At 41.2% G+C, this 21,730-nt stretch overlaps 7 protein-coding genes across 7 annotated transcripts; 2 read left to right on the top strand and 5 right to left on the bottom strand.

Annotated features, from left to right (window-relative positions):
• Positions 1-538: 538 nt before the first annotated feature.
• Positions 539-1,688, bottom strand: LOC108809364 (mitochondrial import inner membrane translocase subunit TIM14-2). Its single transcript, XM_018581509.2, has 3 exons — positions 1,566-1,688; positions 1,119-1,297; positions 539-902 (listed from the first exon to the last, which is right to left on the bottom strand). The coding sequence occupies exons 1-3, from the start codon at positions 1,566-1,568 to the stop codon at positions 746-748; spliced, it is 339 nt and encodes a 112-aa protein (XP_018437011.1). The 5' UTR covers positions 1,569-1,688; the 3' UTR covers positions 539-745.
• A 564-nt stretch (positions 1,689-2,252) lies between these two features.
• LOC130496257 (protein IQ-DOMAIN 1-like) lies at positions 2,253-4,148 on the bottom strand. The gene is made up of 5 exons (XM_056988189.1): positions 3,996-4,148; positions 3,601-3,903; positions 3,169-3,420; positions 3,006-3,128; positions 2,253-2,918 (listed from the first exon to the last, which is right to left on the bottom strand). Exons 1-5 carry the CDS (start codon positions 4,053-4,055, stop codon positions 2,253-2,255), a joined length of 1,404 nt encoding a protein of 467 aa, XP_056844169.1. The 5' UTR covers positions 4,056-4,148.
• Positions 4,149-4,970: 822 nt separating this feature from the next.
• LOC130496101 (DEAD-box ATP-dependent RNA helicase 57) lies at positions 4,971-7,887 on the bottom strand. Its single transcript, XM_056987885.1, has 12 exons — positions 7,698-7,887; positions 7,481-7,613; positions 7,259-7,389; positions 7,102-7,193; positions 6,849-6,945; positions 6,660-6,740; positions 6,332-6,564; positions 6,054-6,248; positions 5,890-5,980; positions 5,692-5,814; positions 5,446-5,596; positions 4,971-5,340 (listed from the first exon to the last, which is right to left on the bottom strand). The coding sequence occupies exons 1-12, from the start codon at positions 7,776-7,778 to the stop codon at positions 5,120-5,122; spliced, it is 1,629 nt and encodes a 542-aa protein (XP_056843865.1). The 5' UTR covers positions 7,779-7,887; the 3' UTR covers positions 4,971-5,119.
• Positions 7,888-8,138: 251 nt separating this feature from the next.
• LOC108809669 (protein POLAR LOCALIZATION DURING ASYMMETRIC DIVISION AND REDISTRIBUTION) lies at positions 8,139-10,421 on the top strand. The gene is made up of 4 exons (XM_018581828.2): positions 8,139-8,770; positions 9,075-9,418; positions 9,517-9,769; positions 9,920-10,421. The coding sequence occupies exons 1-4, from the start codon at positions 8,341-8,343 to the stop codon at positions 10,048-10,050; spliced, it is 1,158 nt and encodes a 385-aa protein (XP_018437330.1). The 5' UTR covers positions 8,139-8,340; the 3' UTR covers positions 10,051-10,421.
• A 116-nt stretch (positions 10,422-10,537) lies between these two features.
• Positions 10,538-11,661, bottom strand: LOC108810023 (DNA-binding protein S1FA3). The gene is made up of 2 exons (XM_018582151.2): positions 11,514-11,661; positions 10,538-10,910 (listed from the first exon to the last, which is right to left on the bottom strand). The coding sequence occupies exons 1-2, from the start codon at positions 11,529-11,531 to the stop codon at positions 10,707-10,709; spliced, it is 222 nt and encodes a 73-aa protein (XP_018437653.1). The 5' UTR covers positions 11,532-11,661; the 3' UTR covers positions 10,538-10,706.
• Positions 11,662-11,740: 79 nt separating this feature from the next.
• LOC108805661 (syntaxin-71) lies at positions 11,741-14,046 on the top strand. Its single transcript, XM_018577594.2, has 9 exons — positions 11,741-12,024; positions 12,197-12,322; positions 12,786-12,948; positions 13,054-13,139; positions 13,223-13,291; positions 13,386-13,430; positions 13,514-13,576; positions 13,653-13,729; positions 13,822-14,046. The coding sequence occupies exons 1-9, from the start codon at positions 11,869-11,871 to the stop codon at positions 13,832-13,834; spliced, it is 798 nt and encodes a 265-aa protein (XP_018433096.1). The 5' UTR covers positions 11,741-11,868; the 3' UTR covers positions 13,835-14,046.
• On the bottom strand, positions 13,975-15,601 carry LOC108805659 (probable E3 ubiquitin-protein ligase LOG2). The gene is made up of 3 exons (XM_018577593.2): positions 14,975-15,601; positions 14,334-14,844; positions 13,975-14,247 (listed from the first exon to the last, which is right to left on the bottom strand). Exons 1-3 carry the CDS (start codon positions 15,415-15,417, stop codon positions 14,089-14,091), a joined length of 1,113 nt encoding a protein of 370 aa, XP_018433095.1. The 5' UTR covers positions 15,418-15,601; the 3' UTR covers positions 13,975-14,088.
• Between the last annotated feature and the right edge of the window lie 6,129 nt (positions 15,602-21,730).

Here is a 21,730-nt window from a genome sequence, read left to right as displayed (position 1 = left end):
AACATCTTTTTTTTTTTTATCATCTGGTAGATTAATATTAGATCCAACAACATTTTACACATCGGATTTGCATACCCTAAACAGAGCCAAGAGCCGGCGAGGTAACATATACCACCCGGAACCATGAAGTTTTGGATAACATCATATATAATCTTTTTAGATAATAATGAAATATAAAATTCTGGGTGATTATATATTATGTGACTATATATTAAAATATAATCAATTTAATATTACTAAACTAAATATAATATTAAACATATGTAAATAATATGTTATGGAGAACATGATAAATAAGCAAAACCACCTAAAATCATAGAAAACATTTAGCATTTAAGGTTATTCGAATGTTCGCTTTCATTTCCAACTCGAAATATAAAAATTGCCTATTATTTATAAAATAAATTAAATAAATTATTTTAACTATTCGTGCCATATTGGAAATGATTAATTTGAGATTTTTATTTCATATAACTTATATCTTCATTATTCAATACTATAAAATTATGTTCAGATCAGATTCTATTGAATTTAATGATGAATAACACTCTAACTTGCTAACACTTATTCAATCTGAAAGGATAACTTCTGTCCCAAAAAAAAAGAAAACATAATTAGATAATCGAACTAGAGTGACTTCCAATTTGGTTCCTACATTCTAATCTACCTAAGAAACATACATCAACGTCTGATCACCCTTCTTCCTGATAGACCAATAACTCAATCTCACCAAAAAAAAAAAGTTTCAAAACGGAGAGCCAGAGCTCTTGGATTTGCCAAGCATCATGTCTTTAGCTTCGTTGATCTTAGACGCAAGGTAATGGCTTCCTCCTGCATCTGGATGGTTAGCCACCATCACTCTCCTGTGAGCTTCCTTCACCTTCTCCGCCGCTACACTCTCCCTGTTCACACCACCACATGTAAAAAAAAAAATGTATCAAGCCACAATTATAAAATGAACCAAAAAATCATATGGAAAACAGAACAGTAAACCTTTGAGTAAGAGGACATAGCTAATAATGTCTATTGATGATCGTTTACCAATGAATCTCAAAGTAAGTTAGTTCTTTTAGTTACCAGAGTTTATGACTGAGGGTAAAGACACATAAGAAACAAACCTAACACCGAGAATAAGAGCAGCTTCTCTCCGAGTCATAGCAGCTTGGAAACCACCTTCGTAGAACTTGCGGAACTTAGGCCTTGGTGGTCTTGCCTTGAACGCTTGCCACGCCTCGATTCCGTATTTACCAGCATAAGCAGCTGCAGCAACCGCAACGCCTGCAAGTATCGGTGCAACCTGGAGAAACGCAATTACAAAAATTTGAGAAGAAGAAACTGTTTAGTGGTGACTCACACAACAGAGCAAGCAACAAGAACTGAACTTATCACTGTAGGAAAGAACAAAAAGGAGATTCTTTTTCGACACTCTTAATCGAATCAAAAAGATAAAAGATGGATGCTCTCAGTTTCATCAAAATGATTTTTACAGAACCAATCAGTAAAAAAAATCAATAAAGAGCTGAAGAAACCAAGAAAATAAGAAGAGACGCATGTCAATTTATTACCATTTTCGGGGAGAGATTCAAGAGTTTGATCTGATGAGATTAGTAACACAACTCTTAAACAACGTTGGATGATCTCGATCGATTAGGGTTTCGGCCACTTCTTTGAGTTACCTGGACTTTGTCGAAACGCAAGTCGGAACCTTCTAACTCTTTTAAGTAGGTTTTTTCAGATAACCGAACCAAACCAACTTGTTAAAGTGTTTGTTCGGTTTTCATAAATAATCCGGTTTAACTTCGATTTCTTCACGAACATATATTAGCTGGAATCCTTTTTTATTTTCCTAAAATATTTGATGTTTTATGGGTTTGACGATCTATAACCGGTTTGGATTCAGTTTTCAAATTTCTTTTGTATGGTTTGATTCTGAATAAGCAAAATTAAATTGGTATCCATATGGTCTGGCTACATTTCCAGCATTGCTGAAGTGGCTTATTAAACTCTTGGAAATGAAGTAGTATTATTATCTATGAACTTGGCTCAGAACTAACATCAAAAGTATTCCATAATGTAAAACCTTGGAGTACATTAGGAAAGGTTATGAGTGACAGAGACTTACGTATACAGTTCACAAAATAAATCATCATGGCACATTATTGTAAACCAACATTGTCACTTGCACTGTTTAAACAAATCTCAGCCCAAAAATATATATGTGTAACGGTGAATAATAGTAAAAATTAAGTTGCTTAGTCACACGGCGTTCTCACCGTCTTTAGAACGCTGCTTTCAACCTTGGGCGGGGCTGAGGATCGTTTAGGTTTGGGTGCAACAGAAGTCCGTTTCTTTATCGGTGCTTTCTCACGTAAAACACAACTAGTTTCCTCTGTAGTTGCCGTGGTGGTGATAACAGCAGCGACAACGCCTGATGATGAGCTCTGACCCTTGAGCTTGCCTCGTGTTGGTTTTGTGGGAACCATGTTGCGACGTCTAGCCGTTGAGCTAGCTAAGCCCTCGTCATCACTAACCGATGAACTTGCAACGTTGTGCCTACGGTTCTTCTCCGAGCTCTTGGTGATTTCATCAGTGGTCTTTGATTTTATGGGCGGTTGGTTTGGCTTGCTCTTTCTCGGGTTTCTTGTGGTCGATGATGATGATGATGATGATGATGGGATATTGGATTGAGTCGAGCTATTGAGTTTTTTACGGTTTGAAATTTTTGTTGTTTCTACTCCATGTGAGTTACGGTTGGTCGAGGTCTTAACCGACGACTTTTCGTTCTTGTTTTGTTCTTTCTCTGAGCTCTCCCATGGCTTGTCAGCCATCCACCTTTCTAACCAGCTCCAACCCCAAGTCGGGTTGCTAGGATCCATGAACATTGTGTTTCCAGATCTCATGTTGCTCTTCAAGTTTTGCTACAAATAAATGAGTACAAATATATGAGTATAAGGCAGAGAGTGAGAGAGACCTCTAAACCCCTAAGAGTAGTTGCATGAAAGTACCTGATGTGTGAATGCATAAGCTAATGCCCTTTCTCTTCTCATTGTCGCCTCGTACTTACTCAACAAACCTGCTTCGATTTTCTCCTTGGACTGATTGCTGTCGTTCCAATTACCTCCACTCTGCTGAAAGAAAGAACAAATATTAGGATATTAGGAATATAACAAAAAAAAAAAAGTTACACAAGAGTGAGACCTTCGAGGTTCCTAGCTCTTTGGCATGTTTCTGAAGAAGTTGCTTATGTCGAGCTTGATTCTCTTCTGACATCCTGATTCTCCTAGACCGGATCTGTGACTGTACACGTGTCAGAGTCTGCATACATTTAAGTGTATGCGCAGCTTGCCGTTGTACAACCGATCCTTCCATCAATAACTTAAGTCTAGCCAACCTTCTCATCCCCTGTGTCTCTCTTCTTGCCTAGCATTGTAGAAATTTGTAAAAGATAATCTCATACCCTTTCCTCAATTGAAGAAAAAAATCAACCAACACATCTTGATTTTATCCATTTTTTAAAACAAAATGAACAATGAAACAGCATATTAACTAAGCACACAAGTTTTAACCAAAGCCAAAACCAAGAGTATGAATAAAACATACCAAATGACCCCTGAATGTAGACTGGATTAAGAGGGCAGCTGCTTCTTCCTTTGACTTTCCTGCAAACCTACAAGGTTTAGCTGCTGGAGGAACAAACTCAGGAGAAGATGGAGGTGAATCTACAAGAACATCTTCTTCTTCTTCTTCTAGAGGAGGAGGAGGAGGAGGAGGGAAGAGATTCTTCTTATGTTTGACCTTATCAACTCTGACCTCAAACTGAGGAGGAGAACTTCTGGATGAAGCTACTAATACAGGATAAGAGATCTCACTATTCTGATACTCAACCGATTTATGTTTCAGTTTCTGTAATCAAAAACATATTTAAAAAAATAAAAAAAATTGATAAAAGGCACAAGAATATGAATCTGTTACATGACATCTAAACTCAGTGGTACCTTTAAATCTTGGCTAAGAGCCTTCTTAACGTTCTTCAGCCATTTCGCTTTCTTGACCATCTCTTCTTCTCTTTTCTGATCAGATGATCTCCAAGTTCAACTTAAAAAACCTTTCTAAAAAAACACTCTTTAATGGTTATGTATGTGCGACTTTCTTTGGAGATAGAAATGCTAAATAAGAATTTGAATCGGTCGACCTTTTTGATCTTTGCTAAATTGAAAAGAGATCCTCCTCACGTTGTCATCACTCTCTCGACTTCAAGCAGGTAGAGTATTATTTGTGTGAGACCCCACTAACAGCTTGCCGCTCTTTTTTTTTATATATCTACTTCTAACGACTTTTTATTATATGAACGTAAACAAAACAAATTAAAAGAAGGAACTCAGTTTGACAACTTTTACTCCAAATCGAGACATTGAATTTGAATAGTGGTAATGATAATTATTGATCTGATTGTTGCTCTGTCATAATATTATTGTATCAATGATTTAAATCCTTCACCTGCTAAAAAGTTATATGCCTACTACAATTTTGTTAAGTTTTTAACAAAAAACAGACATGTATGAGAACGTGATTGTATCTTTTTATGTAGTTCCGAATCTATTACAACGCGGAATCGCCAATAAACTCAAAAGCCTTTCTTAATAATTTAGCAGCGTCTATCTACGCCATGATCGTTAGTTAAAATAATATCAATTTTCTATTTCATACGTGATACATACCAGCCGTGTGGTCGTTCTGGTATATGCTTCGATATATATTTTTATAAAATCCACTGAGCTATAATATCTTACATGTTTGGTTAATAACATGCATTTATATCTTGCTAAATTCCAGAATGATATTTATTTTGAGAATAGACATTTACCTAATGCACATGTCTTGTTACATAGAGAGACCAGACCACTCTCCCTCGGACAAATGATATTAGCTTGTTTGATATGTATAATCAAAATTATATAGAACAGAGAAGATGAATCCAAAATCCCATACATATCAAAATTATAAAAAAACTTAGAATTCATACATTTTATCAGAAATTTTGAAACTTAAAATTATAAAAATACAAAACTGACTATTTTTAAAGTGATTGTCAATGTAGCAACCAAGGTAATATTGACGTTTACTCTTCTTGTTCGATTTTACTCTCTTTGGGTCGAGTGGATATAGCATCACGTTTTGGCCTATGCTTCTTCCACTTCTTCTTCTTCAAAGTCATGATCCACGACGGAACCTCACATCCCGACGATGTCATGGTGTTGGCTATGTTCCTAAGGAAAGGCATATCTTCTTCCGTGTAGAACGTTATCGCTTCACCGCTCCTTCCCGCTCTCCCTGATCGACCTATAACAAACGTTTCAAAAAGAGAGCGCTTACTTTCACAAAAATGCATCATCACAAGAAGAGAATCAAAAGCACACAAGTGTGGAGAAAAATGTACAAACATACCAATCCTATGGATGTATGCAGAAGCAGAGTCCGGGAAGTCGTAGTTTATCACGCAGTTGATCCCTTTGAAATCCATACCTCTAGCGATCACATCAGTGGCAATCAGAACCCACGTCTCCCCTGCTCTGAAGCTATCAACAGCGTTCTCTCGCTGCATGCAGCATCCAGTGGTTTAGTTTAGTTATCTCGTTCCAATCATCTCATACAATCTATATATGTGGAGAGAGAGATGATGATGATGATTACCTCTCCTGCAGGGAGATCGGAATGGATGACACCGACTCTGATGTTATCACACTTCAGTTCATCGTAGAGTTCCTTTGCTCGTTCTTTGCTTTGCACAAAGATCAGTACCGGTGGATTCAGACTCTACAGCCACGTAGACAAAAGGAGTTACACAAAGGAAACATTTGATAACACTGTTCAAATAAGTGAGCTTATTACCTGTGCAAAGCTTTGGCGAAGAGCGAGAAGCTTCCCTTCTTCAGTTCCAGCGAAAACAAGCTTCTGCTTGACGGTTTTAGATGCTGTGTTCCTGCAAGAATGTTCAAAACGTAAGATCCTTTTGCTGCAAGAAAATGTTGTGAAGTATTATTATATATACTCACTTTCGGCCAATGATCACACGAACAGCATCGTGCATTATGGAACGCGCAAGCTCCTCAACAGAATCGGGTAGAGTAGCACTGAACAGTGACCGTATGATCGAAGGGTTTGAACAAGCCTTGACCACGCCGTCTATTTGCTTCAACATGCTCTGCTCAAACAGCTTGTCGGATTCATCAAGGACAAGATACTCCACCCTGTATTCAACAGAGATTAAGAGGTAAATAGGCAAAACACATATAAAATGTTAAAATTCTACATATATATGCTATCGACGTACTTGCTTAAGTCGATTTTTTTAGCCTTGATGGCTCGTTTAAGCCGCATGGGTGTTGATATGAGAACATCACACTGCAGCTTCGAGAAATCAGCAGTTTTGGCGAGGGGTTTAGTCATTAATCTGATGTTGAACTTGCTTCCTTTGATAAGTTTTTTCCCTTCTCTAGCTGTTTGAGCAGCTAGCTCTCGTGCAGGAGAGAGGATGACTGCTCTTATACCATCAGTTGAATGGCGCTGAAACAACAACAACAAGAAAAAAGAGAGCATGATTCAAGAATCAGAAACTGCGAAATCGAGAGGGTTACAGAGTAGAGAGAGTAGTTTCATACCTTGAGTTTTATAAGCATGGGGCAAATAAAAGCAAAGGTCTTTCCTGACCCAGTTGGAGCACAGGCAAAACATTCACGACCCTGACATTAAGCAAAAAGCAAAACTCAAAACTGGAACAGATACATCTATCTCTTTTGTTTCCCCATCAACCTAAGTGTCTCTGCCGTAATGAATAAAGATCATCATACCGATAGGAGAACTGGAATAGCCTGCCTCTGGATTGGAGTAGGCTCTCTAAATCCAAGTCCAGCCAAATTGCGTAATATGTATTTCTTACAACCATACCTGTAACAAGATAATCAACACACAACATAGCTAAAAGCATGTCAATGGACAAAAGAGTTAACAGTTTTAACTTGGCTTTCAAAAGTACTAATTCCTATCTATAAGCACAATAAATCAAAACTATTGTTAAAAATAAAAATAAGATTCCACACGCACCTGGATGACAACTCTGTGAAGCTTTTAAGTGGGGCTGGAATGTTGTTACCAGAAACATGAATGTTGTACTGTTTCCTCGACAAAGCATCTCGCTGCCATTATGAGATAAACCAATGTTACACTAATGAAACAGAGACAAAACATTAAAAACAAATACCTCTATTTGCCGGTAAAGCTCCTTCTTGGGATTTTCTAAAGTCTCGTCCTTTGTCTCTTGTTCAACTTCTTTCCCTTTGTTGGAACGTGACTTCTTTGAGCTCTTGAACACATCGAATCCTTCAACTGGCTCTGTTTTTCCGACATGATAAAAAAAAGTTGGATCAGACCAATGTTAGCACAAACAAACAAACCAGTCGTTAAAAATTTTCAGAATGTTTACCGGAATTAGCAGATTTTCGTTTTCTCTTCTTAGAGGAGGAGGAAACTGCCTTCTCTTGCTCAGGCTCCTCTTCTTCCTCCTCAAAGAAGCTCAGTTTCTTGTTGTGAGCATCATCATCCTCCTCCTTGCGATTCTAAAACACAGCAATGTCGATTTCAGAACAATAAGAAAGAGCTGATGATTCACACCAAGGCTAACAACAAGAGGTAGAACAAACCTTAAACTTGGCGAAATCTGGAGCAAACTTCTTCCTGTTGAAGTTCGTTCCACCGAACAGAAAATTCACGCTTTTCTCCATCTTCTCCAAGAAGTGTAAAGTACCGGTGGTGACACTGGCGACGGCGGAGAGACGGCAGCGAAGAACCAGGGGTCTCTTTCAGGTTATGGGGGTTTAACACTTAGGGTTTGGTATTGTCGTCGTTTTCAAATACTGTCGAGGGCAAATTCGTCATTTGGTGTCTATAAACCAAAACAGAGGCCGAACCATTACTGATTAAATGGGCCTTTAAAAGCCCAGCTTAAACAGAAGGCCTAATATTTTTTGGGGGAAACATACGATATTAATACGACAGAAGCCCTAATTTTAAAAATCTAAAAATGAGTTTGGTAAGAAAAGATTAAATTTGGAAACTTTGTCTGAAAAGCGGGAAACATGTGATGGTCTGACCCACCGCCGCTGAAAAACAAAACAAAAAAAAATCTCCATTTCTTCTTCTTCTTCTTCTCTCTCTCTCTGTCTCCTCGGGACTTTCTCCGACTCTGTTCGTCGTTTTCTACACTTCAAAACTCCTCAGCTCTTTCTTGATCTACTTCCTCTAATATTCGCTTCTCTCTTATTCGACACTTTCTGAGTGTCAGAGATGTGGCAAGTTATTCTAGGAGCAGCCATTGCTGGATCCACTGGTCTTATTGCCAAACGCTTCTTGAACCCTTTTTCTCCACCCGAGGATCACGGAGAAGAAGAGCGTGAGCCCGTCGCTCCTCCTCCTGTCGGTATCGGATTTCTCAACTCTCCTTGCGACAAAACCAACGGCGTTTTCCGGTTTTCTAGCTCCGGGTCTGCACGGTCCGGATCCGGGTCTTCTCCCGGGTTTAGGAAGTGTGCAGGGGTGTCATGCAAGGTTAAGGTTCGTGGATTGATGAAGCAGAAGAAAAAGAAAAACAGTGGTGGTGGTGGTGGCTCTGAGATCGAGAACCGATCTGGAAGTGTTTGCTTGAAAAAGGCGCGAACTTTGAGTGCTGCTGCCTCCTCTGCTTCAAAACGTGTGTCACGTTATGATAATAATCAAGGTTTGAGCTTTTTTTTTTTTTGAAAACTGTGATGATTTTGTTAATTAATTTGAATCTCTTATGTAATTTATGTGCAGTCTCCGAAGGTGCTACTTCGCTTACTAATGTTCATGTATATATACTCTGAGTTGTTGTCAATTATGGTTACTGCAAGAGTGATTTGAGCTTTGGTCACTATTTTTGTGCTTAGTCTATAGTTAAGTTGATTCCGACAAAATAGATCTTTGTCTGTAGATTAATTAAGCCTATCACATTCCTTTTTGGCTTTTGTATGTTATTGACAATTGATTCTTCCATGTTTCAGATCGTTCCACTTTCAGCTCGGCACTTGGTGTCTGCATGATGTACATGATGTCAGCAGAGAAAAACGAAATCAGTAAGCTGCATACAGCAACAGAAGAAACTGTCAAAGTCATCCAGGAGCTTAAAGATGAACTTTCTAGGATTAAGTCTTTACAGGGTTTCCATGAGGTGAAATCCAGTGGAATATCTGATCCCACAAGAGAATCTCTGGACACTAAGTCAGGCAATGATGGAGAATATGCCAGCAGCATCCTAACCGAGGAGCCAGAACATGATGAGGCAGTAGAAATGGAACAGTTGGAGATGGAGCTTGAATCTGAGCTTCAGAAACTCAACTTGGCTGAGGTTAGTGTGTTCCTTACGTTATGATGTTGGGCATTGGTTAGTTGGTTGGGTACAACGGTTGAAAGCTAATACTAAACTTTTACTTTTTTTTGCATTAGACAAGTGAATGTATGGAGGAGTGTAAGGATGTGGTGAATGGATCTGAGTCATACCAATACGGTGGAATATCAGCATCTGAGCTGGACAAGAAACTAAGCCGCCTTCTCATTGAGCAACAAGAAGGCCAGATCAATGAGCTTGAGTCTGAACTGCAGACTACTCAGTCCAAACTCCAAGAGAAGGAAGCTGAACTCCAAGCGCTTAAGGTCTGCGTTAGACGGCTGACCGAGTTTCCTCTCTTGGACCGTTCAGGTACATTTGGTTCTAATCTAAATCTCATCATTAAGTCTCTCATTGACGAAAAAAAAAACTGAAGAAACAGAAACTGAAACCAAACATATATTTCAATACTCGCTTTATTGAATTCCTTAACGCATAACAAATTTGTTGGTGTTTCCTCAGATGATGAACATGAACAAGACATGAACCAGGATCTCTCAGTTTCATGGAGCCAACATAACCAAACTGATAAAGAGGAAAGGAAGCCGATCATTGGGATGAAAAGACCTATGGAGTCATCTGTCCATGTTTAATAAAAGCAACAACTCTAGATAATCCCCAATCGTCATCATAAATTCTGCACAGTAATTTCCTGTATATACTCGATCTTGCAACACCAGAAGGATCCAGATCTCTGAAGGTTCGTATCATCATATCATGCCAAGGTGGTGTTGTAATAAAATCCAGAAGAATCTTTTATGTTAACCAGAAGAATCCCAGACTACCAGAAGTCTTCTTCATATTTCTCTAGAGATTTAGATTGCAAGGTTTAGAAGAATAGCTAGTGATTGCGGATATGTGAACTTCTTAATCTATTGTCTATCCTCAAGCTGTTAGTGTGCGTCACTGTTGACTTTTCTAAGTTAAAATGTAAAAGATAATCTCAGTTTAATATAACAGTTTGTCATCTATTGTGTTCTGTATTCTGACCAAAGACATCCTAACAAGACATTTAGTTGCTTTTTTTTTCCTGCAATTCGTCATTAAGATATACTATTAACAAAGGAACACATCAAAAGCTATATCAAACTCGACATCACATTACCCAGCAAAGCTTATAGGGATGAGAACCCATTGTTAATTCAAGAAACATCATATGCTAATATCGAAACATTCAAAACTAAAAGAGTCATGTAAAGGTCTAGTCGTGCAAAGTGGAAATGATCAAAGATAACAAAACAAAAAGAAACTACTCGCCAGGAACTTGAACGCCTTTCTTAAGCTTCTCTTTCTTCATCTTCTTCTTGGAAAGAGGCTTCTTCTTCCTCGGAGGCAGATTCTTCTGAGCGTATGTGTAGAGGATGAAGTTCCCCACAAGGAAAGTCACCAGCAACCCACCAATCACAAGAAGGACGATCAGTCCCGGGTTTAGCCCTTTGCTTTCGATTTTTCCCTGTTAACATTGTTTTTTCTCTCTCTTAGCAACTTCAAAATAAAATCCATATGCAAGAAGAGCACAACAAGATCAAGCGAGAGGGACAGAACACAAGAACAGATGCCTATCATTACAATGTTTCTGTAAGAAAATGAGAAAAGTTGCAGACTTTGCAAGATATAGACACAGATAGAAACATGCTAATTAGCTTTTCTCAGTTTAGTTTCAGCCAATTAGAGTAAAAGGCCACGAAGAAGAGATTAATCCTATAATTACCAGTGGCCATTTCTGCAAATGAATAGATCACATGCATGTGATGATAGTATCTAAAGATAACAACTTTGGTTCGGTCGATCACATGAATGAACCCAAAAATGCTCGCAAATCTCGATCTAAGAACCGGAACATCATATGCATTAAACTAATCAGATCAGATCATAATCATCAGACTCAAATCGGCAGCTAGGCATGGGAGAGTATCGTAAGATTATAGGAAAAGCAGAATCTAAACACAGTCAAATGCAGATCTAGCGGTTCATCTTCATCATCGTGAGTAACTAACGAGAGAATTGATCTCAAGGAAACGAACAAATTGACAGAGAGGGGGAGAACAGATCTAACCGCAAATTCATCGGCCATGGCTGCGCTTCGAAGCTTCCGGAGATCACCACCACTCGCCGGCCGGAGACAGTTGGGAAGACTTTATAAACTTGTCTCTAAAAGATTCACGCAGTAAATATAAATAAAGACCACCGCCGATGGACTAGTTTGGTAATATATAAAGTTAGAGTCAATAATGTAAAATAAAGAAAGGTTTGGGTAGTAATAAGTAAATATTCTCTTGCCGGCTGTTTTGTCCGCCGAAGAACCACTTTCTCCAAACGTTCGTCCGGACACAGAAATTCAAATTTTCACAAAACGAAAGTCTTCGGATCAGAGATTATTATTATTATTATATGCCCTTTAGATCCGGAAGATGACAGTGATCGATATTTTGACTAGAGTTGACTCGATCTGTAAGAAGTACGACAAGTACGATGTCGACAAACAGCGTGAGGCTAATGTCTCTGGCGATGATGCTTTCGCTCGTCTCTATGGCGCTTTCGAGACCCAAATCGAGACTGCTCTCGAGGTGTGATTATCCCTCTCTTGCATAATTGGATTCAAAGTTGTGTGCTTTACAATGTTGGCACATAAGAGTTTGTTATTTTTGGTGTCTGGACTTTAAAGGTGGAAACTTTGCATGAGTGTAGTTGAAATATCGAAACTTTTGTATGATGGTTTTGTGTTGGGTTTTTTTGCAGAAAGCTGAACTTGTTACCAAGGAGAAGAACAGGGCTTCTGCTGTTGCAATGAACGCTGAGATCCGCAGGACTAAGGCTAGGTTGTCTGAGGAAGTTCCCAAGTTGCAGAGACTTGCTGTTAAGCGGGTTAGCTTTCCTTTCTCATCATCTTTTACTCTTCCCTCCCTTCATGGATCGATCAGCTATGTTGCTTCTAGTTTGACTGAGGTTCTTTGTTTTCGGAATGATTGTAAATAATGGCCGAGAAAGAGAGAGAATGGTGGTTTAGTGCTAGGACCAGATGTTGAGGTTAGAACACTAACAGTCGTGGCGTGTTGTCAGCTTATTGGTGGAAGTTGTTAATGACACGGTTTGGCAATAAAGCTTAGCTTAAGAGATAAGGATGAATCAAGAGATTCGAATTATCTTAGACCAAATGAAGTTTAGCTGGATTGGTTAGTAATTGGTCAGTGTCGCATTCAGTGTAAAGTCATTCAGTGTAAAGTCGAGTATAAAGAGTGTAGTTTGTTTAAAGAGATTTCTAATAAAAAAATAACTGATATTTAAGAGAATATTTGTAAACTCGGTGGCAATCTATACCATTGTTTAGGTCAAGGGCCTTACAACCGAAGAGCTTGCTGCTAGAAATGATTTGGTCCTTGCGCTTCCGGCCAGGATTGACGCCATACCTGATGGAACAGCTGGTGGCCCTAAAGCCACCAATGCTTGGGCTCCTTCAACAGCATCTCGTCCTGATATCAAGTTTGATTCAGGTGATTTGACACAACTAGCTTTGTTCCTTATTGTATAGTAGTGCTGGGACTCCTTCAACAGCATCTTGTTCCGCATCACTAACTCATCTCTATTGTGGATGTTAGATGGGCGTTTTGATGATGATTACTTTCAAGAATCACATGAATCTAGCCAGTTCAGACAAGAGTATGAGATGCGGAAAATCAAGCAGGCAAGTGATGTTCTATCTCTACTCTTTTCCTCGCTTAAGCTCTGATGGTATATGACTTTGTCGACATGAGTATTATATATCAGGAACAAGGTCTGGACATGATCTCCGAAGGTTTAGATGCTTTGAAGAATATGGCGTCTGATATGAACGAGGTGAGTTTGTTAAAATTGCAGCTCTTAATTACTCGCTCCACTTATTCAGTACTTGAGCTGATGATCCATGTCACGACCCATGTAATTCATGCAGGAGCTGGATCGGCAAGTTCCTCTGATGGATGAAATCGACTCCAAGGTAGAACACACAGCCAAATTCATTTCCTTTTATCTTAAACCATTAGTTGTATGGTCTGAATAACTTACTGAGCTCGCTCACAGGTGGACAGAGCAACCTCGGATCTTAAGAACACCAATGTTAGACTTAAAGATACTGTGAACCAGGTTGATCTTTGAGCCTTTGAAACTTTTTCTTCTCAAACTCTCAGCCCTGTTGTTGATTCCTTCTTTATTAATGCAGCTGAGGTCAAGCCGGAACTTCTGCATCGATATTGTTTTGCTGTGTATTGTGTTGGGCATCGCTGCATACTTATACAAGTAACCTTCTTCTCATACTAAAAAAAGATGCATCATATAAAAGTAAAAAACAGAGTTTCTTTTAACGGAACAAACTTTTTGTTCCTTTGCAGTGTACTGAAGTAATGAGATGAAGACGAAAGGATCCATCAGTTCTCTCTTTCTTGCCCCCCTCTGCTATTACCGTTTCTTACCCTGAGTCAGTGTGTGTGTGCGCACTTGTTTCTTGCTGTATTTGTGTGAATAACATTGAAGGATGATACTAATAGTGAATGAATCAAGATGACTTTGAAATTTCTATATTATAAAATTGGGAATCAGGACATTTTATTGTTAAACATGTTACACATGGATCAAACATGCATATAAGATATGTTTGGCTACTCTTGTTCAGCTGTTCCTCCTTCTTGCTCTGTATTATTCCCACTCCCACTATTACCATGAACTTGTATCTCCAAAAGCCTTTCAACAGGTTGCCTGCAAATCGGGCATCGATTCGTCTGAAACCTCAACACCTTAGCACATCCGCTACACATACACTGCACCACAAAACCCAAAACACTTTCCAAATCAGCAAACAAGAGAAACAGAGTTCATCAATCAGCATTCTAACAAGAACATTTACCATGTGTCGACATGGAAGCACAGTAGTGTCTCGTGGCTCAGACAAACAAATAACACATTCTTTCCCCGGATCATCATTACCATCATCATCAGCCTCATCATCATCACCCCCACCAACCGTATTCCCAATCCCATAAATCTCTTGCAGCTCGTACCTAGTCCCGTTAACCCAGAGTATCTGCTTCACCACTCTTATCTTAACCTCTCCTTTCTCCTTCTCGTAAACCGCTTGAGTAATCTGCGCGTTCTTACTCTCCTCCTCTTCTGCTTCTTCTGAAGTAACTGCTGCTTCTGCCTTAACCGCCAACGGATACACATCTGTCTCCAACGTCGCCGCCTTAAAGAGCTCACCGTCTTCGAATAACGACAGATCTATGCCCGAACCGGGAGGCTGTCTGAACTTCTGACCGAGGCCTTTCTCGAAATCCATGGTGATCGGTGGTAAAGTGTCTTCCTTTGTAGCTGTGAGGACGCATTGTTCGGTTTCTTTAGCGAAGAAAATAATTGTGATTCTGTTTTTTTTTTTTTAACACAAGTTCGACATAAACAATTTAGTTTTAAGACACAACACAAATGGCGTTTCTGATGTAAAGGTTCGGTTTTTTTTTTTTTTGAATATAGTAAAGGTTGGGTTTTTATTACCTTCCGGAGACGGTAGCATCAAACGTGAAGGAGACGAGGAACCGACCCGGGTTATCCGGGTCGGGTTCGAGTTTTAGAGACTCCTTTTTGAGGTTAACGTCGTTACGAATCGTGACGGCTTTCTGATGTTCGACGCAGGGAAGCTGCGGAGGCATCATGGGTCCACCACCGTAAGGGTATCTTCCGTAAGGGTGGTGATACGGATGCGGAGGAGGAGGATAGTGGATGTGGTGGTGATGGTCGTAAGGTGCCTGAGGAGGAGGAGGAGGGTAGTAACCAGGGTACTGGTAATTAGGGTTTGGGTACGGTGTAGCCGCGGCGAAGACGATGCGATTAGGTGGTGGCGGTGGTTGTTGTGGTGGAGAAGATGTTGGAAGGGAATTGCTCCGCCGTTGTCTACGGCTGCGTCTACCGTCGTCTCCTCCGCTGCTGATGTTGCCCATGGAGAGAAAGATCGAAAGGTGGAATTTTTAGGGAGACCCAGATGATTAAATCGAAGAATACGTTTTGATCGGTTATTAATTAAGAGAGATGAGAGAGAATATAAATTGGGGAGAAAGTGGGTGAAGAGATGATGATGAAGAAGATGATGGGGTCCGTTGGCCAATAAACTCCACCCATGAACTTTGAAACACCTTTCCATGGTGTTTTTATCTTACCAATGAGAGAGTTGTTTTCTGTTTCTATTATTAATACTTTTTGTTTCTAATAATGTCTACGTTGAATATACATGACTTTAGTTAGAAAACATTTGTATACTTTGGTTGCGTGACAAAATGTAAATACATTGTATATGATGATTATCTGATCGCATTACAATTACGTATAGATTAATTTGCTCTTGTAACTTTTCTTCTCTCAATTACATGTAAAAATCTTAACATACTACCAAATGTATTTGATCTCAAATGTATTTGATCTCATAACTTCAAATGTATTTGATCGCAACAACTTTTGTTGTCGATTTGTTTTTTTGGTGTTAGCTTACGAGTAAAGAAGTTATCATTGCATTGTTTGTATGATTGACTTCTTTGTTCCTTTGCCATCATGTATCTAGTATAGTAGTAGTAGAGACAATGTCAGCTTTCTCATTCAAGATTCATATTGGTCTATAGCAATTGACTTGCAGAGCACATCTTCTCCATACGCCCTAGCGTCGCAGGGATGAAGGATACTTACATCTGGACACAACAAAACACAGGCAATTACTCACTAAAGTCTGGTTATTATGCAGCCCAAAAGATAAAAAACCAATCGACTATCTTGGTAGATCCTAACTGGAACTGGCAGAAGTTTATTTGGAATCTTAAACTACTACCTAAAATCAAGATGTTCATGTGGCGCTGCGCAATCAACAACCTGCCTACGGGAGACAATCTACGCAAGAGAGGGTTTCTAGGACATATTTCATATGCAAAGTGTGGAGCCGAAGAGACCCTGGAACACATCCTATTCCATTGCACAACACCTAAGGAGACTTGGGATCTCTGTCCATGGTCAGTTCCTTTGGACCCCCTCGCGTGCTCCTCCTTCCGATCTACATTCCAATTATCCTTCAGCAAGGTAAACATGTCACCTATGGAAACATCAGTTAACCTTTTTGCTTGGATTTGTTGGAGCCTATGGTTAAACATGAATCAACTTACCTTCGAAAATAAGCAAGTTTCGCCTCAAGAAATCATCACAAAATCCGTCGTTCTCGCTAAGGAATGGGAGCGCTCTCAGGTTAAAAGCCCTCCACTGATAGTCAAAGCTCCACCGCAAATACCACCGCAGATCTCTTCACCTTCCTCGATCGTCTGTTACACGGACGCGGCATGGAGGAAAGACACTAAGGATGTCATGTCCCTAGTTCTAACTAAGGTATCCGGACAGGCCATGGTGCGGGGAGATGGGCTGGCCAGGTTATAAAAACCTAAAGGCAAGCGTATCATGGTCTAAACTAAGGGTTAAGTGCATCAGGAAGCTGAGACTTGACCAGAATAAGAAGAAAAGAAGGAAAAAGTAGCTGGATGAGTGATCCGGAAGCTGGACATGGTCCGGAAGTAGCTCAAACAGCTAGGTGGAGCTGGTAGGTAGCTCACAACAGTCTTGGGCAGCTCACAAGAGCTGGAGGAGTAGCTCACTCAGCTCAGGCAACTAGTACTCAGCTGAACTCAGCTGGACGGAGTGATGGAGTCTTGACCGGTCATTGCGGACCATGAGTGATGGTTATGGTCCGGATGCTGGTCATGGGTGTCCGTTGGGTCTAGGTTGCTTGGGCAAGGGAGCTGAGCTTGTGGGCAAACATTTGGGCTTGAGATCGATTAGCCCAAAGGAAGAAAGGGGCGGTTTGCAAGCGGTTGGGCGGTTTTGGGCGAAAAGGTGTCCGTTGGCCAAATGACCAATCACATCGCCCGGACGGTTGCCAAGCCTCTTCTCTATAAATAACCCTCTCCTCTGTCGACATAAATCATCAGAAACAGAAGGGGAAACTCTGCCCAAATCTCTACAGAATCAAAGAGAGAAAAGAGAAGTGTGACCGCAAAGGCAGTCCGTGTGAAGGCAAGGGGATTCCGGTGGGTTCTAAGCCGTGGGCAAGTGAAGACTTGATGGAAATGGAAACCAGAGGAAAGGAGAAGGCTGCAGAGAAGAGTGTGGGGGCTTCCGAACACACACCTAAGGTACTGGATGCAAACCAAGTACAAACCGCCATGAATCATCCATCCGGGTGATTTGGCCGTTTGATCCATGAGTGGATGGTTGCATCTATTGTTCTTTCTCTGTCAATATATCTCTTCTCCATTATATTCTGAAGTTATTTATGGGTCTAAACTCATGAACACGCCACCAAGGCTTGGCTAGATCAGAGTAATCTCTCCATGGCCTTGGTTGGGCATGTATGGTCTGATCTCATGCTTCCAGTGGGAGTTATTGGGATTTGGCGTTTGATATCTCTTAGTGGGGATTTATAATGAATTATCAAAGTGATAGAATAATTTTATATGATTGATTTCGAGATGGTACCATGAGGCCGGTTAGGTTGTTCATGGCCAAGATCAATATGATCAAGGCCGGTTCTGGGAAATCCGCTTGGACCATTCTCTTAATCATGAATTATCATGATTTATCATGTGTTTTAATTGGATTTAGGATGAGTAAATCAATGGGCCACAAGTCGGCCAGAAATGGACTAAGTGTCCAAACCATGCTTAGGTTGTATATTGCTAGGATATCGGTCAGGATTCTCATGCATATGTGTTGTGGGTTTTGATTTCAGGTCCTGACAGGGATCGTGGTAAGGCTAAGGAGCCATGAAGACCTTGGCCGTGTGGGATGTGTGATGTAGTTCATGTTGTATACATTTGGATTTATCATAGCCTATTGTGCAACTGAATGATTTGAATACTTTGTATGGATCACATTTGACATATATATAATATGATTGTTTGCCTTAAGCTTCCGCATTGTTTTTATTATTGCATGAACCTCAAATGTTTGAAAAATGACTAAGTAAACATTTGGACCTTAACCGGCTGAATTGCACTTAGATGTTTAGGTAAGGCCGCGGACTGGTTGGATCATGGGATCCAGGTTTGGGTCTTACAAGTTGGTATCAGAGCATGCTTGATTCTAGGCTGTTGGGTTAGGGCAGGTCATCACACATCCGGCTGGGTCTCATGGCAGGTTTTGGTATTGGTTAACATTAGAATTGCTTGGGGTTTGCAACTAAAAGATGTTAATCTAACCTTTGCCTTGTGTTTGTCTTTGTTGACCTAAGGGAACAAGGAAGAAGTCTCTGAAGAACAAGGATGGGACAGGGGCGTCCGGAGCTGGAGATGCCTCAGAACCCAATCCACAAGTGTTGTTGTCAGTTCCACCTGCTGGACATACCAGTGAGGTCATTCTGACTGAAACTCAAGTTAATCAGGCTGAGATTCAGTTGGGTGGAGAGGACAGACAGATGGACGAGACGGGACAACCAGTGAATGCAGCCAGAAGTCAACTGGGAGCAGCTGGTGGACAGCAGAGGAATGATGTGGAAGGTGAAGCTGAGTCCTCAGGGACTGGTCACCGAGTTGATCCAAACATCCAGAGGGATGGGAGGATTGGACCGGATGAATCAATGGCTGAACCAACCATGAAGCAGATACTTGATGCAATCAAGTTGATGGGGAGTCAGATGCTGGCAATGACCCAAGTGTTCACACCAGTTGTGAATTCATCTGTGGGTCAGACTACTCAAGCACAAGTGATAGCTCCTGGAACTGGTGTGACTGGTGGATATGTGGCGCCTCTTGCTGAAGTGATTGAGTTGGATCCACCAGTGGGAACAACTAAGAAGGTTGATTACCTGAAGGTGCTTGAGCACATCTCTCGTTTGGGAACCAAACACTTTGCTGGAAGTGCTGATCCCATGGAGGCAGATGAGTGGAGGGACCGTCTGGTCAGAAACTTCAAATCCACAAGGTGCCCTGAGGAGTACCAAAGAGACATAGCAGTGCACTTCCTGGAGGGAGATGCACACAACTGGTGGCTGTCCCTGGACAAGCGTACTAATGGTTCCATTGTGAAGTTCTCTGACTTTGAGGTTGAGTTCAACCACAAGTACTTTCCAGCTGAAGCATGGGACCGTTTGGAGGCAAAGTTCCTGGACTTGGTTCAGGGTAAACGGTCAGTAAGGGAGTATGAGGAAGAGTTCAACCGGCTCAGGAGGTATGTGGGTAAGGAACTTGAGGATGAGAAGGTTCAGGTCCGCAGGTTCATAAGGGGCCTAAGGCCTGAACTTAAGACTTATTGCTCAGTCCGCACCTTCAACACAGTCTCTGAGCTGGTGGAAAGGATGGCAATGCTGGAGACCAATCTGGCTGAGGAGAACAAGCACAAGCTGAAGAGTGTGGTGGTGTCCTCTGGTCAGGTGGTGACAAGAAAAGAAAGAGGGATGCGGCTGAAGGGGGTAAAACCTCAAGTGGTAGGCCAGAGTGTCCCAAGTGTGGTAAACACCATGGTGGAGAGTGTTGGAAGGCAATGGGAGCTTGCACCCGTTGTGGCAAGATGGATCACTCAGCTCGGGATTGTCCAGGTCCGGATAGGAACCGTGGGCAAGGCTCGACCAGTGAGGCCAGGACTTGTCATCAGTGTGGCAAGAAAGGGCATTTCCGTGTGGACTGTCCCCAGTTGCAAACTGGACAAGGCAAGGGCCGTGGTGAGCAGAACCGGCCAGACCCCAAACAAGGCCAAACTTCAGCACCTCGAGTCTATGAGCTTTCAAGGGATGTGGATGAGTCCGGACCCTTCAAGGCGATCACTGGTATAACTCTAAACCCATTCTGTTTAAATTTTTAAATTTATTAGAATTGCATGGTATGGAATCTAGGATGGACTAGATACTTAGATAAGGTCTTATGTAGGGACCTTATGTATTGGTGGTGTGGAAACACATGTATTATTTGATACTGGAGCTACACATAGTTTTGTGAGTCCAGATATGATTGGAAAAGGTATGTTCCAAATGGGAACTAGGGATGATCTTGGCTTGGTGAGTGCAGCCGGTGGGCAAATGATGCACCCACTAGGTCTAGTCAAAGACATTCCAGTAATGATCCATAGTAAGGCAATGCCGGTGGATCTGATTGTGGTCCGCCTTAAGAATCACGAGGTGATCCTAGGTATGGACTGGCTTGGCAAGAATCGGGCCACCTTAGACTGTCATCGAGGAAGGGTGCAGTTTGAGAGTGGGTGTGGACCCCCGATCAAGTACCAAGGTATTAATCCGGCCTCTGGATGCTTAGTGTTATCAGCAGTCCGAGCGGCAAGGATGCTGGAACAAGGTTGTGAGGCTTATATAGCCACAATCACCACTAAGGAGGTCGTAGGGGATGGTGGCCCGGACGGGATACCGCTGGTCAGTGAGTTTGATGATGTGTTTAGGTCACTACAGGGCATTCCCCCTGATAGGTCAGACCCATTCATAATAGAACTGGAACCAGGGACGGCCCCAATGTCAAAGAGCCCATACCGCATGGCTCCAGCTGAGATGGCTGAGCTAAAGAAACAACTTGAAGAGTTGCTAGAAAAGGGGTTCATACGCCCAAGTGTATCACCCTGGGGTGCACCAGTCCTCTTTGTCAAGAAGAAGGATGGTAGCTTCAGGTTGTGCATTGATTATAGAGGGTTGAATAGGGTGACTATAAAGAATAAGTACCCATTGCCCCGGATTGATGAGTTGCTAGATCAACTGAAAGGAGCCAAATGGTTCTCCAAGATTGATTTGGCATCTGGTTATCATCAAATCCCCATTGCATCAGGAGATGTAAAGAAGACAGCCTTCCGGACTAGGTATGGCCACTATGAGTTTGTGGTTATGCCATTCGGATTGACTAATGCACCAGCAGCCTTCATGAAGATGATGAATGGAATTTTCAGAGAGTACTTAGATGAATTTGTAATCATCTTCATTGATGATATACTAGTTTACTCTAAGACCCGGGAAGACCATGAGAAGCATCTCAGGTTGGTGTTGGAAAGGCTGAGAGAGCAACAATTGTTTGCCAAGCTAAGCAAGTGTAGCTTTTGGCAGAAGAGCATTGGCTTCCTAGGACATGTGGTGTCTGAGGAAGGAGTGTCTGTTGATCCGGAGAAGATCAAGTGCATACAAGAGTGGCCAAGACCAAAGAATGCTACAGAAGTAAGAAGCTTCTTGGGTTTGGCCGGATACTACAGGAAGTATGTCAAAGGGTTTGCAAGTGTGGCACAACCTATGACACAACTTACTGG

This window comes from Raphanus sativus, chromosome 6, assembly GCF_000801105.2.
Source record: "Raphanus sativus cultivar WK10039 chromosome 6, ASM80110v3, whole genome shotgun sequence".
Lineage (NCBI taxonomy): Eukaryota > Viridiplantae > Streptophyta > Magnoliopsida > Brassicales > Brassicaceae > Raphanus > Raphanus sativus.
The sequence above is the reverse complement of the archived record's forward strand: the minus strand, read 5'-3'. Positions and strand labels throughout refer to the sequence as shown.